The sequence below is a fragment of the Protopterus annectens genome, chromosome 3.part0, assembly GCF_019279795.1.
Source record: "Protopterus annectens isolate FY-2018-M chromosome 3.part0, PAN1.0, whole genome shotgun sequence".
NCBI lineage: Eukaryota > Metazoa > Chordata > Ceratodontiformes > Protopteridae > Protopterus > Protopterus annectens.
In genome coordinates this window covers 553338410-553354630 of record NC_056731.1, presented here as the reverse complement: position 1 = coordinate 553354630, position 16221 = coordinate 553338410, and the positions used below count along the sequence as shown (strand labels likewise).

Below are 16221 nucleotides of genomic sequence, written 5' to 3'. Positions count from 1 at the left end.
AGCCTGCTAGTGAAGTAATAGGACGTGAAATGGATTCTACTGCATGAAATGAAGGCACATTCAGGGAATGGAGAGGAAAGTCTACAACTCTATAATGTCCGATGAAAAGTCAGACATCAAGAGAGGGCCTGTGAAGGTGTGACGGCTTTGTACACAGTGACACCTCACAATCAACAAAAAGACATATATCTTCAAGTGTGTAAAAGTCAAAGAGAGATTGTAGCAGTGAAAAGGCCCAAGAGGGGCATGACGATCTTAGTCTGATAGAGACATGACTTTCTGGTCCCTCTCCAGGGGTAGAATAACTAGAAATGACCGATGCAAAAAAAATGCCCAGTTCCATCCTGATGTACACAATCTTCTGCTTTAGAAATAGAGAAGATGTCTCCTAGTTATAGAACACAATGCTAGTTTTAATACAACTACTTAGAGGCAAGAACAGAGAATGCACATAAAAAAATAACACTTCAGACCAATAAATGGGGCACGGGAGGGGGGGGGTCCAATGAAAATAAGAAAAGAATGGGGAAAATGATCAGACAACTACTAGAAAACAGAATGGCATGAAATCTGTTTGATACCAAAGCAGGCTACATTATACAGGAAATTCTGAATATTTGATTGGAAAAACTTATAAATACCATAAAATGTTCTCAGCAATCAGCCAGAACTGCTTGAGAAGTTATATGGGACAGAAGGGAAACTGGGAGCATATTTTCTGGTCATGTATAAAATTACTTTAAATAACTTAGTAGAAGATTCTAGGGAAAAAAAACTGGACCTTAGAAAGAAAACATAGCTGGTGTCAAGAAGGAAAAGAAAGACTTTAGGCTGAACAGTTAGGAGAATTGTTGTTAGTGGCCAAATATCAGTAACAAGTAGCTGGAAAACTGACAAGCTCCCTCAACTTGAAAGAGGTGACAGACATCAAGAATAAAAACAAAGAACATGAAATTAAGATGGATCCAAAGGGCTGAACAACCTTTAAAAACAAATAGACAGTGTGGAATCAAGTATATACAATTTCACATACAGGACTGAGTAGATGCAAAGAGGTAAAATCAGACATGTATTAGGAGGAAAAGTATAGTAGATTAATGGATTTATACTATAGAATATAAATTCCCTTAGGCTGTGAAACAAGGATAAGAGAGTTAAACACAATGTTGTTGTGTCTTTCTGCTTTTCCCGGTTAGGGGTCGCCACAGCGGAACTCCGGTCCGCTAATGACTGGCAGTAGATTTTTACGTGCTGACTTGCTGGGCCTAACGCACAACCTTCAACAAAGGAACGCCCATTCACGCATGTCGCCACACATAATGGATATGATTATGTATTTTACCAGAAACTCTGGTACTTGGTTGACTCTTGATGTAATCAACAATGTAGTAGCTCAGAACAATAGTAACCCATCAGGAATCCAGCAAGGCCACCCAGAACGCCCGACCATATAAGCAGAAACTTGCTGTATGAGGATTACTAGTGATTCTTGATATAAACCTTTTTAAGGCTAAAAGGAAAAACAGTAGGGTTGTAAGAGATGGACTCTATATTCAAATATAGAAAAAAAAGCAATCACTATAGACCAACACTGTGAATCATGCATGAAGACTGCACTGTACGTATAATTTCTCTTTCTACTCGAGACAAATATAGCTCCAGTTTTTTTAAACCAAATAAATGGTCCTTTAATCATATCACAGCCCTTTAAGTGAAATAAAATGGTATCACCAGAGAATGTTCTTTTCTGAAGCAATGGCATGATATTAGTGAGGAAAGAAATAGTTAAAAGTTATAGTTCCAATAAAAAATAATTGGACAACCACACCTCTATGCCCAGCAAGTCAGACAGAGCCATCAACAGACCTATAACTGCTTATGTGCTACTCCATGTAAAAATGGCAACAATATTCTTCCATGTGTCATCTAGAAAATAATGCACAGATACTTGAAGAAAAATGTGTTTCTGTGTAACATAACTTTCTTTGAAAGTAGGACAAATTATGCAGTTTTGTCACAAAACACATACAGTTAAAAACAGTCTATGTACATTTTTGGTATACAAGAAAGTATAGAATAACTTGCATTTAAAGCATTGCAAATAACACTGCTGGAAGGAATGTAGAACTCGTGTGTGTTTATTCCAGCCTGTTTACCCTTTAGAAATATAGCAGGTATAAAAGCAAAAACTATGCAAGCTGTAGCTGTTCTGATGTTAAAACGACATGAATCTTAATGCAAGTTAATGGTTGGGACCAGTGTGTCACTTCACCCCAAAAGAAAACAGCCCCAACATTATTTTCAAAGATACATAGTTCAGAAAGTCATCCAGCAGATGACACTTTCTTAGACTGAGATCTGATGATAAACTGCCTATTTGCAGTTGAAGAATAAGAAAGGACTATCTACAGTTGTGCATATCTATTCGCACCACAGAAGAGTAATGCTGAGTTACAACTGGACCAAAACATGAGCTTGAGTGACACTGCTCACAGACGAGTCTGAAAGAAAATTCAAGGAAAAAAAAAACAAACAGTTAATAAACTACTCATGAGCCTAGTATGTAGCAGTCCCCCAATGGCCTTTAAGTGATTTGTTTTTCTTACAAGAATATTAACATGTATTCCACTAAAAAGATTCTAAAAACACACAGTTTATTTCAGGATTGCTTTGTACACACGCATATTTGCAAGTGCTATAAAGCTGGTCACCCACTGAAGCAGATCCCACCCTGAAAAATCAGTCATGACCTCCTAGCTTACATTAATATTCCTGTCCCAGTGTGTGTGTGCACCAAAGACTCTAAAGATCAATGGTATGAAGTAAAAATGTTGGTGATCTGTTTGGGTCCTTATGACAAAGAGCAGCACCACTTCCCTGTACAAGGAGTAAACAGCAAGAGATGCCCTGTTTATTCACATACCACACATTAGTGTAGTTGTCTCACCAAAGCAACAGGGCTATAATGCTGTCCAGAAATGCAAGGCCTGTAGGGTGAAGGACACTGTTCAAGTATTTATTTACTGGGCTAGTGGCCTCTTTTCAGGGAAGGTAGTATTTTTTTTTTTTTTATTACTAGGGGAAATTTGGCCAGGGTATCAGGGAACTTCCACTACTCTTTTCAATACGTGCCATGGGATTTTTATTTACATCCACCTGCGCAACCACCAACTGAAGTAGAGAGGACCTTGGTTTAATGTCTCATCCGAAGCATGAAAATATAGTAATTAGCCTAGCTAAGCTTCCAAACCAACTACAGAAATATCGATCATAATGACCTGTGATGGGTTCAAGCTGCAGGAAAGGAAGACCCACAGTAACAGTGGTGGAAACTGTCCATAACTTGGGTAGCAAGGAGCTAACACCAAAGAAGTTCTACAAAAATGTGGCAGCTTTCAGGATAGTTATACCGCACTCCTCACTAGAACACCTGCATCCACATGCATGAAAATTAAACTGCAGTCTGTGGTTATGATAAAGACCAAGAGATGCAATAGTATCTCAGCCTAGACCATCTCTAGGACTGCCAAAACTAGGACTCCCAAGGACCATTCTGTGGGCAGGAATGACAGACAGTGAAGTGTCTCCAACTCTGCTTTACCAATGACAATCTTCTCAACTGGGTACACATAAAACTTCAGTTGGAGAATCACAGAATCTGAAACCACAGGAAGGCTTAAACTAGAGAAAGGGCAAAATTTAGCCCATTGATATTGTCACCAAAAGGCAGTTTTCCAAGTAGGAGAACACAAGACATTAATTCTCCTGCAAGACCTACACCCAAATGGTTATCACCATACTGAACACCATAGAGAGGATACAGAAACCAAACACATTGCACTTAAAGTGAAGCTCACCCAGAACAAATCAAAGAACCTTCTGCTCATACTTCATACATAAATGTGCAAAAAGTATCACCTTGTCTAGTACTGCCACCTAGACGCTCTGCTGCAGAAGAAACATGATTAACTAAAGAACTGCCATCCAGAATTTGAAGTACTGCTGAAGTCTCTGAGGTACAGACAGGATGGAATTCTTTCCATCCACTCTGGAGCATGAAAAGCGGGGTACATTTTCTTTCCATGAAGGAGGAGGAGGAGGAGGAAGGTCCACAACTACATTGTGGTGTAGACACAAACTGATTAAACAGCTCTAAAGACAATGTGAGATCTCCAATTGAAATCCTTTCTGCAAGAAAGATGCAACAACCTTAAGATGTGGCCATCCATGAATTTCAGTTGAAGAGCTGTATAGACCAACCAATTTAGGCATCAGCTGTGGTGTGCAATATCCTCAATGTGGAAGAAAACAGATCACAGACTGAATGCAGTGTCAGAGCTAGCCACTCAACATGGCAAACATTGTCAGTAGGTGATTGGGTCATGTTGACTAATATCACCAAAATGAACAAAGAATATTTGCTGGCGATGGGTTGAAGACCTTGGCCTTCTCCAATTTATTCCAGGGACCCATGTTAATGTTGGGAGGACTGTATGTACCCCTATTGGCCTGTTTGTGTGCCTGTCATAAAGCCCAGCAGTCCTGGGTCAAAAAGCTACAGGCTGGCTGGTATCCAATTGCTCATCTTGGGGTACCTGTGATAATTCTGTTGATGTAAAATCAATCACCCTGTTAAACATGAGCTTAAGATTGCTACACTCAGTATAGGTTCATTGATGCGATGCAGCTTGGAAGCGTACCCAGTAGAAAAGAAGGAAGGGCAAAGCAGCAAAGCCACTTTGTGTGAGATACAGAGGCTACTAAGCCACAGGAAAACTGAACACAAATGGTGAGGGAATTATGATGAGAGAGGCTTCAGCAGACATTGAAGAAGGTCATCAAAATTAGTGACAATCCGACACCAATGTAAGGATAGGGCAATATTCATAATCAGCAAAAAATAAATAACACAATCCAGGGTAAAGTATCACCTCCTAGAAAGTAATATGTATGTCCAAAATGAAAGAGGTAAATACACCAAGACAATCGAAGTCAACCACAATTGTATATCACAGCAACACAAATTTATTGAATAAACTAAGCGCTTTCACGTCTGCCATGACGCTTCATCAGACTTAAGTCTGATGAAGCGTCCTGGCAGACGTGAAAGCACTTACTTTATTCAATAAATTTGTGTTGCTGTGATATACAATTGTGGTTGACTTCGATTGTCTTGGTGTATCTACCTCTTTCATTTTGGACATAAATATTTATAATCAGCCTATGTCCCTCACCAGCATTGCAATATTGAAGAAAAGAGTGCATTCAGGCAGTGATTGCTAGATAAAACAGGGTAAGAGGAATTGGTGTTGGTAATGGGGAACCTGAATGTATATATCAGGACTGCCAAAACAGTAAAGGTGGACAATACAGTGTTGTGACCATTACTACTGTATGGCACAGAAACCTGTACAGTGAAGACAGAGCATCTGAGAAAGCAAAAAGTGACAGAGATGAAGAGACCGAGACAACCGGTAGGCTGCATACTATGGTACAAATTAAGATCCCTACATTGGTGTCTGATTGTCACTAATTTTGATGACATTCTTCATTAGAGCAAAGTCACAAGTAGCTCCAATTACAAAGAAGGTTAGACAGAAGAGACTATGATGGCTTGGGCATACGTGCAGAAAAGCAAAATACAATCTGATGAAGAAGATAGGAGACAGAGATGAAAAAGGCAAGAGGAAACAAGGGCATCTGCCAAACAGAAAGATGGACTGTGTGAAAGAAGACCTCTAACGGTCAGGCATAACTGTTGAAGACAGAAAAGTGGCACTGAATTAAAGAGTGATGGCAACAATTTGACAAGACACCTTAACTGCAGGTACAAAATGGGATGAGGAGGATGAGGATGATAAGTATGATGAGGATGATCCACAAACTACAGCTATGCTGGTAAAACAGTCCTTCCATGGCACTTAGCTGACCAAACCAAAAGAAGTATGACTGCCTGGTATGTGGTGCACTTTTCATGTCAAGAATGCATTTCTTCTCGTTCATCACAATATGCTGGGGAAGACAAAAAAAAAAAGAAGAAAAGGCAATCAAGAGGCATCACACAGACCCTTCATTGTGGCCAATGCCTAGGTTTTTTCTCTTTGGCTCTTCAATCAAGTTTTGAGAAGTCTATCCAAAGTGGATGTCAGTCTGGGACACGGAATACAGAATGGCCTGCCATTTGTCATCCATGACGGCACAGCCGTAATTATGGCAGATCGAAGGAAGTGGATACCTTGGGTGCAATTTGTTAGGAGGTGCAGTCCACAGTCTCCAATCAGATGCAAGTGCAGTAGCACCATTCAAGTAAGATGTCCTGGGTGATATTGTGGCTTCTTTAAGGAATATCAATACTGCATTTGTGGTGCTCAGACTGCTAGAAACTGTAATAAGCAGCTTGTTATAGTCACAATTCAGAGTAAAATACCTTTTTTTTAATCTTTAACTTGACTTTTTTTTTTGTTGAGATTGGTCTTTATCTTTGGGTTGAGGAGGGTGCTAATCTGAGAAAACTGCCAGGGTAATGGATAACCAATATATGGCTCTGCATGAAGAAGAGAAAGAATGACTGATGCCATTGCAGCAGCTGCACACCTCAGCAAGCCTGAATATGCGCTCTGGCTATAATGTTACTACAGTCAAAAGTATACCAATCTATGTGGAAGCAGAGTCTTTTCAAGGTTCTCCTTTGTCCCAGGTTTGTTTAAGACCTCAAATGTTTCACAGCCTTGTTCACAAAGGAGGACTACCAACTGATACAAGCGAGAAAGAGGGTTGGCAGACTAAAGTCCCAAAGTGAAACATGAGAAGACCTTCCTGAGTACTATGTCTAAGGCTCTGCACTCTCTTTTAGCGAATAAGACTATGGATAACTATCATCTATGTATTGGACTGAAGATCTCATACAGTTATCTGGCCAGTGATGCCTTGGTATGATGTCACTCAATCCACTATGGTTTGCAGAAGACATTCACCTTCTTAGAAGAGGGAGAACAATAGCTTCCAAACTGGAAGAAAAATTACACCTTTCTGGAAAGTGACCATGGGGGGGGGGGGGTGACCCTTGGTTCCTTACTGGTTTCTGAGAAAAAGCAGAGAAGCAACAGGTCCCTCTTACTAGGCTCCATAATCCTGATATCCCCCAAAAGAGGTTACATGAAGAGAAGCTAGAGACTAAATATTTCATTACCTTAGTCGGTCTCATATGTAAGGATTTCTGAATCCCAAGGACCTGCTCTCCCAGCAAAGAATTAAGGAAGAAGAGACATCCTTAGCTACATCAACAGCATTTCACATTAACCTTAAGTGTGAGTTCTCAAGCAAATAGCACATAATTGTTAGGTGCTGGCTACTGAGACATGTGAAATAGCTTGACCGAAACAGACCTATTTTGTGACCGGCCAACATGGGACCCAGCACTTGCATCAAACTGAGCTCCCTAAAGTTGTGCTCATGCACTTGCATAGACAAGTCCACTAGATAATGAATAAATAACTACTTTCCAACATCTCAATGGGCCCAAATAGTGTGGGCGAACAACCTGAGGTCTCCCGAATTCCAGTCAGCAAGTCCTCCACAACTCAGGCAGAAGATACAGTAGTACAGTCTCTCATCCTATATCTGATCACTGATTTTTCAATTATTGGACTCCAAGAAATCCTCTAACTAAGCTAGCCAGTAACAATCATATTTTGGAAAGTCAAATGTAAGAGAGTCATAGAAGCAGTTATGCTCTGGAAACAAGTGTAGGAAGGTCAGTGTTGACATTCTGATATGTACCTAAGGTGATTGCCAAGGAGACCACCTTCACAGTCTTCTTTCTGTCAGCCAGTGATGGGTATTAATACTGCGCTCATACTATTCTAAAAGAGAGTCTATAGTTCATAAAAAAATAAGGGCCACCCTATCTCTGACTTGGGTGAAGCACTGAATATCTACCCTCTGGATCCCTTAACTTCTCCCACTGGTGAACTAATGATTGTAACAACATTGGACAACGAACCAAGATCATTAAAAACAAGACCCTTCAACTCATCTCTTTGCTGGGCACCTTCCGTAGTGACAGTCATCCCCTATGGTGATGTACACTTTCACACTTCTACCTCCCTCTTCTACAGGTAGCAGTCTTGAAGCACAGGTACTTGGTGCCAGTACTTCATATTATGATCCTTACGCAGACAGTAATGACAGTGTTGATACAGGTCCTGGCTGATATACTGTTAAACAAAGAAACACACTGAAGGCTTATGCAGGTACTGAACAGGGGAACTCTCTTAATATATATTAATTCTGAGATCCATCTTATCTGAATGACAAAAAGGAAATGCAGACTGTAGAGGCTGAATGCATATTCCTAGTCCTGAAGGAACATCATAATATGCACTTTCTATAAAAGTGCACGACCCCAAACATTGGAGTAGTTGACACTTCAGAAATTTACTGAATTGAGGATTTTAGAGAAGGAAATCACAAAAACCACCTATCAGAAGTCCTTCAAAGTTATGGATCAAATGCAAATGGCTCATGACAGCAAGTGAATCCAAGCAAGATGCACATTTTTCTTTAAGAGGAATATTTCCGAATTCTATTTAGAAGGGTAATTACTGTTAAACCTATTGACAGTCAATTTTAAAAGGTAAACTAACATTTGTTTTTGCCTGTGCAGCTGTTCTAATCCTGTGCGTTGTTTGAAGTCAACACTGCTTGGTGGTATAACTGGATCTGTGGAAGGCGTTTTCAGGGTATGAATATGTTCATAACATTGTGGGAATAAAAGACAAGTAACTGTGTAAAACACGAGGTAAAATGAAATGTGCTGTTTACCCCCATCCAATTACTTAAACATTTTGCTACTTGCCCAACTTATGGGACACGCAATTGCCCTCTCACTATTTATCCAAGCACATGACACATCTTATAACCCGTAGCTTGACAAAAAATAAGGAAAGAAAATCTATGTTACTAAAACCATATTTGTTGACCAGCATCCATAAATGATGCAATTACTTTGCATAGTAACACTATGCTCACAAAACAGCCCTTCAAGAAGGAAATGTGTGGCTGCTCCTCTTCTCAGAGTCTTATAGTTCCTGCTTTAAATGGGCAGAGAATGCATATAATGAAGAAAACAGCCTCTAGAAGCCAGAAGGAAGTGAGAATCTATACTGCTGGTGTGCTAAAGGAACAAATGATCCTTCAGAGTGTGAATTTCATACAAATGACAAAACTTTAGTAGCACCTGCATGGCTACAGGACATACAGAAAATTACTGCTGAGCATTCCCCCCACCATTCCCACAGCTGAGGAGAGTGATACATGGAACTTGACTAATCTGAACTTGGAAACAGGTCCTGGCTGATAAACTGTTAAAGAAACACATTCTGAAGGCTTATACATTTTGGTTACTGAAAAGGGGAACTCTCATATTAATTCTGAGATCCAGATTCAGTAAATGATGGAAATGCCCACCCGAGCCTCTTTCTGGATTAATACAGCAATACCAGCCACTAGAAGATTTCTTCCTGCATTTCATTTGTTGTGCTACCAACAGAGACGCTGTATTTTTTCAAGATGGTTACTGTGTGAAAAGATGTGATGAAACCTCACAGTGGAGCAAGTCCAGAAAGCCTTAGGGGAGGTCATTGAAGCATTTAAGACCCCAAAGAATATCCAGCGAATGGAGGAAGCACAAGACCATGCTTGTAATGACAATGGGAAGATGCTGCATTTCATTCTACCTGTAGCTGCTGAGATCCAGAAACAGGTAATCAAGGCACATGGATTCAGCAATGCCGGTGAAGGTGTCTTAAATCTGCATGGCTTGTTAAGGCATATGAAAACACAAGATCCTGAAAATGTAGGCATGGCCACAAAGCTGAAGTCCATGTCTGTGTTCTTACTTTGTCACCCCACAGTAACATCTTACCTGTATTCTGACCAGATGTTGGTTGATATATCTACCTTTCTTAATTCTGTCACACTGTTTCAGATTAAAGGCTATTGCAGCCCGCTACATTCCTGTTCTTTTTGCCCTAAGACTTGAAAAACTATGGAGGCTGAACTAAAACTACATGAGGACTCCTTCTCTTAGGGAGTGAAAACCAACAGTAGAGTATTCAAACATCCATTGCATTGTCATGTTGCTGGAATTTGTTTACATTTGCATCCACTAATAATACCAATTATACAGTGTTAAAAAAAAAGAATGAAATGTGTAAACAACCAGGTGAAAGGCAAATAAATTTTTTTTGTATTTTCATGACAAGCTTTAAACAATACTACTTATCCGAGTAAGCACCAAAGTGCAAATAACTGATTACAAGTTGGCAAGGGGACAATATCTGCAACAATTCTTCCCACTTCATATTTGAACACAATGATTACTTTTCATTCGTAAATGACAGCTACACACTCCCTACTCAACTTTATTTTTCCTACCAGAATTTTTCTCTCTAGTTGACATGCATTACTACCTTGCACATTTAAGACTACTGGCCCCAAAAGATCCTACACAACAAGAAGTCTATAGGAAAAACCTCGTCACATGAGTTCCATGCTTACTATGAAGAAACAAGCCAGCATTTTGGCTCAGATGAGTGAACAGCTTAGGAAACCTGAAATGTGGATGAACAAAGTATGAGAATGGAGTTGGATGATACAGCTTTAGTTGATGGGTTTACTCCTTTACAAAAGCAACTCACTCTGCAGGTGAAACACAGGTGGACAGTAGTCTCTCCTTTGAGAAACACATTGCCACAGTAGTCAGGAAATCCTTCTACATGGCACGCCTCATCACAAAAGGTTTCTCATCCAGAAAAAAAAGAGGTCATTGTTCCCCTCTACTAATCACTCATTAGACCCATTATAGAGTACAACACCCCTTTTGGTATGTACCTCTCAAGACATTTACAACAACTGGAAAGGCTGCAGAAATACCTCACAAAGAGGATTACCGGCCTTAAATAGATGCCCTACGCAGACAGTCTCAAAAAACTCCAGCTTTACTCGGTCGCATATCGCTTACTCAGAGACGATCTCTGCCTAACATACAAAGCTATGTCAAACCCAGAGTTGTTGGACATGGTTCAAAGAAATCCTAATCACTCCGAGCTACACACTCTAGGGACCTAAACCTTGTCGCCACAATAAACAGAGCATGCTGGAGGGATAGATTCCTGTCCCAGAGACTTCCCATACTCTGGAACAAACTACCTATCTATATCAAACAAAGCTCCTCATTAGCACTCTTCAAGAAAACTCTTGATGATTGGATGGGAGATAAGAAATTCACACTGGGGATCACTTCTGTGGCTCTGCTTGACAGGGGCACAAGAAAATAAATTTCTTTGGTGGCAAAAGCCAGGGTACCATTTGGCTAGGTTTATATAGGCCCTAGGGCCAATAGCCTAGTATCTACCTATGAACCTATGTATGTTTAAGGTTGTTTAGATGATGGCAAAGAGCATAGACCAAAGAACTCGGTAATTAAAAAAAGTACAAATCATATCTAAAGGAATTTATTAATTAGGCAGCAACTCACAATATTCCAAAGAGAATGCTCAAATGACCTGATGCAAAAGAAAGAGCAAAAACATGTCATGTTGTTGGACAGTTAAGTGCACTACAACATTTTCCAGCTCAGTCCAATGTAGGGTAGCAAGGAAGCTGGAGGCTAGCTGAGCGGGTATAAGGCAAACAGTTTAACCCAGAACATCGTTCTAGCACATCACAGGGCACACAAACAGAATGCAAATCTGTAGGGAATTCAGACATAATCAGTCCACTTGCAGCACCTCCTTTAGGATGTAAGAAGAAACAAAAGCATGCATCAAAACCCCAGCGGACAAAGGGATGATATGCAGCTTCCACAGAGAAGGTACTCAGCTGAAAACAAATCATGTCAGTACTGCAGCCTCCATTATAACATCTTCATATACAACAAATTATAAAATAATACTAATTACATAGGTACAACACATGTAACACTTTGTGCGGCTAGACCTGGACCATGCAGCAGTGCTTGGTTTGATTCCCCACAGTCTCCATTTGACTGTGAGGTAGTCACCTAACCACACATTGCTCCCAGGTTGCCCTGAAAAGTGAATTTTTGTCCAGTGGGCTTACCTGTTTAACAAATGTTATTGATTTTTATTTTAAAGTGATGCAAAGACATGAACACATAAATAATAAAGATATGATAAAGAATGTATGCTTCTTCGGTTCTGACCATAGCAGTGCTTTAATCATGAGACCATTTTGGAGCAGAAAAATTACAGCATCTATTAACCACCTAGGGTGATACAGGGAAATTAGTACTACATAAATGATCAAATAAAACATTCAGTTTCTGACCAAAGCGGTTTTTAACATGTAAGCAACCAAATAGAATGTTATTAAAAGTCATTACCAAACTGAATATGCAAATACTTACCCTGAAATTTTGTTGGAAATTACTTTTATGCTTAATGTCATCACACCCATTGTAGCAAAGGCCCGTTTGATAAAACTTTCATCCATGTACGATTCCAGCTAAAAAGGAGAGAGAAACAACCAATTTAAAAAATAAGAGTCAGTTATGAGGATGATACTAGAATATGCATAAGATTTGTTGCATATCATAAGCTTACCTTCATTGCCAGTGTTAAACCGTTTGGAAAACACACATCTGACTAAAGGAAGATGAAATCAAGCATCAGTTCTAATAAGAGATCTGCTGCGATTAAATATTCTTAGTGCGCAAGATCCAGATCTTAAGCAAACTAATTTCACTGACAGTAAAAGTTCTGAAGTGGTAACACAAAGTGGTGTTGATAGAAATGTAATCTAGTAATTAGATAACCTGGTGATGCAGCAGCACCCAGTTTTAAGGTATAACATGTGAAAATGTGCAATAATCACACAAACCTCTTCAATACACTACAACATTTAATAACTCTGGAGACTCTGTGTACTTTTCCTATATCTCTACTCTACCTCTTAAACAAAATGCTAGTAACATCTTTAAATAACATCTGCTCCTGTTCTACACCATGTATAGTATTGATTTTATTTCCTCATACCTTACTCTTACTTGCACTCACACTGTAACTGTATACTGTTGTTCTGTATGCTGAGGACAAGCCCTTTATACCTTTCTTTCTTTCTTCTCCACGTCATCTTTCCTGCCCTCTCCACGTCATCCTTCCTGCCCTCTCCAACTCTATTTTTCTTGCGGATTTTTCTACTCTCTTTCCTGCCATCTCCTGCACTCCCTGCACTATCTAGCCAGACTCTCTTAACTTTGAGCACTCGCTCAATAATAGAATCATAACATTAAACTGCCTTGCTGTATTCTGCTATTTACTATACTGCTTATGAATGTGCGCTGAATTTTTCAAGAAGTGTTAATATCTCTGGCTAGATGTACCTTATGCGATCTAAATATTAATTCACAATAACTGTCAGTATCTCCTAGATGTAGCGTAATTTTCAATCTTGTTGATATTTCACATATGTTTATGAATCTGATGATTCTTCACACAATTCTGTCTTGCTGTAATATGCATAATGTATGTGAATCTGATTACTTACTGAATATACACATGTAATCTGTTTACTCTAGTAATTTTCCTACAGCTGTTTCACCTGTACTCATACACTTTCATTACATGAGGCTTTTCTAACCAGATCTCCAGGAAAAACCGGTCACACTGCAGACTCAGTCAGATCATCCTCAAACAAATGCCAATAAGTAAACAAATAAATGTGTTGTAAAAGTAAGCGAGAATTCAAACTGGAGTCCAAACAACTGTGTAATTTTTATTCAAGCTTGCAACTGTACACAATATAAGGAGCATACTTGAAAGCACCACCAAGACATTATGCAATGGGGCTAAAGACCCTCTTGGGACATTTGCTTGCAGTCATTGCACCAATGTAGATACACAGCCAACTCAGGTTCTGTTGAATTGAAACATTTTAAGAAAGTTATTTGAGCAAAAGACAGGTTTACATGCGATTCTGTGGATATTGTTCATCTTGCAATATGTAATTCCTGTACCAGTTTTTATGTTGGCAAGACCATCAGGTCATTAAGTAGAAGGATTTACGAACATGTTCTGGCAATGAGAAATAAAGACAGGAATAGTGCACTGGCATGACATGTTATATTATGTCACAATTTTAAGAAATTTACATTTTTTGTCTTAGAAAAGGTAACTTGTGGTCCTTTGGTGGGTAATTTTAAAGTCTTATTACAATGTAGGGAAACTAAATGGCAGACAGCTTTAACAGCAGATTGCCCTCCAGGTCTAAATGAAACTATTAACATCAAGTGTTTTCTTCAGTTACAAAGGCTTTAATATAGTTGTTCATAAAATTGGCTTTACATGATGGAATACTGTTTAGTAGTATGGTATTATGTTTTTTTAAGTATATATTTTTGTATTTCTGCATATATGCAACATTCAAAATTTTGTAGTGTATTTTTAAATTTTCATGGCATCATAATGACTATTTAAATAATTTATTTGAAGCATTTTGTCATTGGATGATTTTCTGCACATGACAAGTATTTTAAGGGTGGCTTCAAGTTTTTGTATTTATTCTGATGAAGTTCGTGGTGTTTTATTAAACGAACGAAAACTTATAAGTTTTGTGGTCTGGTTCCTTCCAGGTCTATGGTTTGAAGCTTGCAACTGTGTCAGTATAAGCAAAGCAGGAAGTGTTGTCCTGCATTTAATAAATCACACAGAATCTGTACTAGAAAATGATTTTTTTTTTCCAATACCCAGAAACAACTATTTTTAAAATAATCTGCACAACGTTGAAGAAAACTATGAAGATAAACCATCTGTGGATACTAATGAATGGAAGAGTTGATTCATGAAGTCTGAGAACACATCAGAAACCGTGACACAAGAATGAAAGATTGACAGCTGGAAAGAAATACTGAGAATCAATAGAAATAATGTAGAATTTAATGTAGTCATAAAGTACATTATTTAGTCTGGTGATTATTTTCCAAACCCAAAATTGTATAAAAGTATCAAAAACTACTAATGTGTACATAAATACAATACTGCATTCTGTTTCAAACTGTATTACTTATATAGCTCAATTCTCATAATACATTGTCACTTGGTTTATAAGAAGTTAGGAATAATACAACAAACTCACAGTGTCAAAACAAAAACTGCATGCACGCTGTCACGAAAGGAGATGCTGCCAGCCCAGCTATATGGAATTTTGTAAATTATATGTCATTTGTGAATATAAACAGGATTCGTATGCTTGTGTTAAAAATGTATTAGAACTGTATGTCACATAAGATGGTTTGTATAAACATGTGTGCTGAAGACACATTTTGTAAAGTACCAAGCTAAAATGTAACCACAGCATGCCGTACTGGAATAAGATAGAAATGTACCTACACTATTGTAATTGCTTAGATGTGTGTATTTTACAATGGAAACTGGAACACAAGAGGTTAACTTCAGAAAAAATAACTGAAATTAAATTACTTTATGGTCACACAATAAAAGGATGTTATCTTTCAGTTTCAGTGCAGCAGGAGACAATGTCTGTACCAGAGAGGTTTTCCATATTGCCTTGGAAGTGTTTTATTGTTTTAGGACTTCCAGGATCTGCAAAGATCTGACAAAAGCCCTTGTGTATGTATTTTCACAGATAGATGCTAAATACTGCTAGCTTTCAGCAATGGGGATTTTACCTGGGATAGAGTCAGATGACAAGAAATGATGTCATTCTGCAAGCTAATTTCAGCAGTAATATTTGACATATTAATTTAAGAACTCTCTGAGCGAGACTGAGTATTCTGTATTTGTCTTTGACCTGATAACATCAGGATCACTCACCACATCTACCTAGATGCATGGATGAAGTTACTAGGGAATAGCGTAACTGTCTTGTATTTAGGAATATAGCAAATCTTAATTTAGATGTTTTTCTTTCTTTGAGACTGTCCTGCAATATTGTTTTCAATATTTCCTGTGATTTTGAACTCTGATGTTACAGTGATTATATATGGATTACTTTCTTGTTCGTGGCTGATATTTGTGAGACATATTTATGTTCTGAGAGTACTTGCATATTTATTTGGTGACACTGCATTGGCCACTCCCAATAGCCTTGCTCTTGGTCAAACTACCATTTCTGGGCAGAAGGGGGCATAGCTAGTAAACCTGTACCAGCCTTTCACAGTGTGTGCTACTTGGGCAGGGA

At 38.7% G+C, this 16221-nt stretch overlaps 1 protein-coding gene across 5 annotated transcripts in view; it reads right to left on the bottom strand.

Moving 5' to 3' along the window:
• LOC122796474 (tRNA selenocysteine 1-associated protein 1-like) overlaps positions 1–16221 on the bottom strand; it is a 632772-nt gene that overhangs the window by 562282 nt on the left and 54269 nt on the right. For 3 of the 5 annotated variants that reach the window (XM_044064977.1, XM_044064980.1, XR_006363980.1), the window contains exons 2-3: positions 12627–12668; positions 12431–12528 (exon numbers count right to left, since the gene is read on the bottom strand). In XM_044064977.1, the coding sequence (XP_043920912.1) occupies positions 12431–12528; positions 12627–12668 (140 nt within the window). The remainder of the gene's footprint in view (positions 1–12430; positions 12529–12626; positions 12669–16221) is intronic. The other 2 variants (XM_044064978.1, XM_044064979.1) reach the window with 1 other exon arrangement.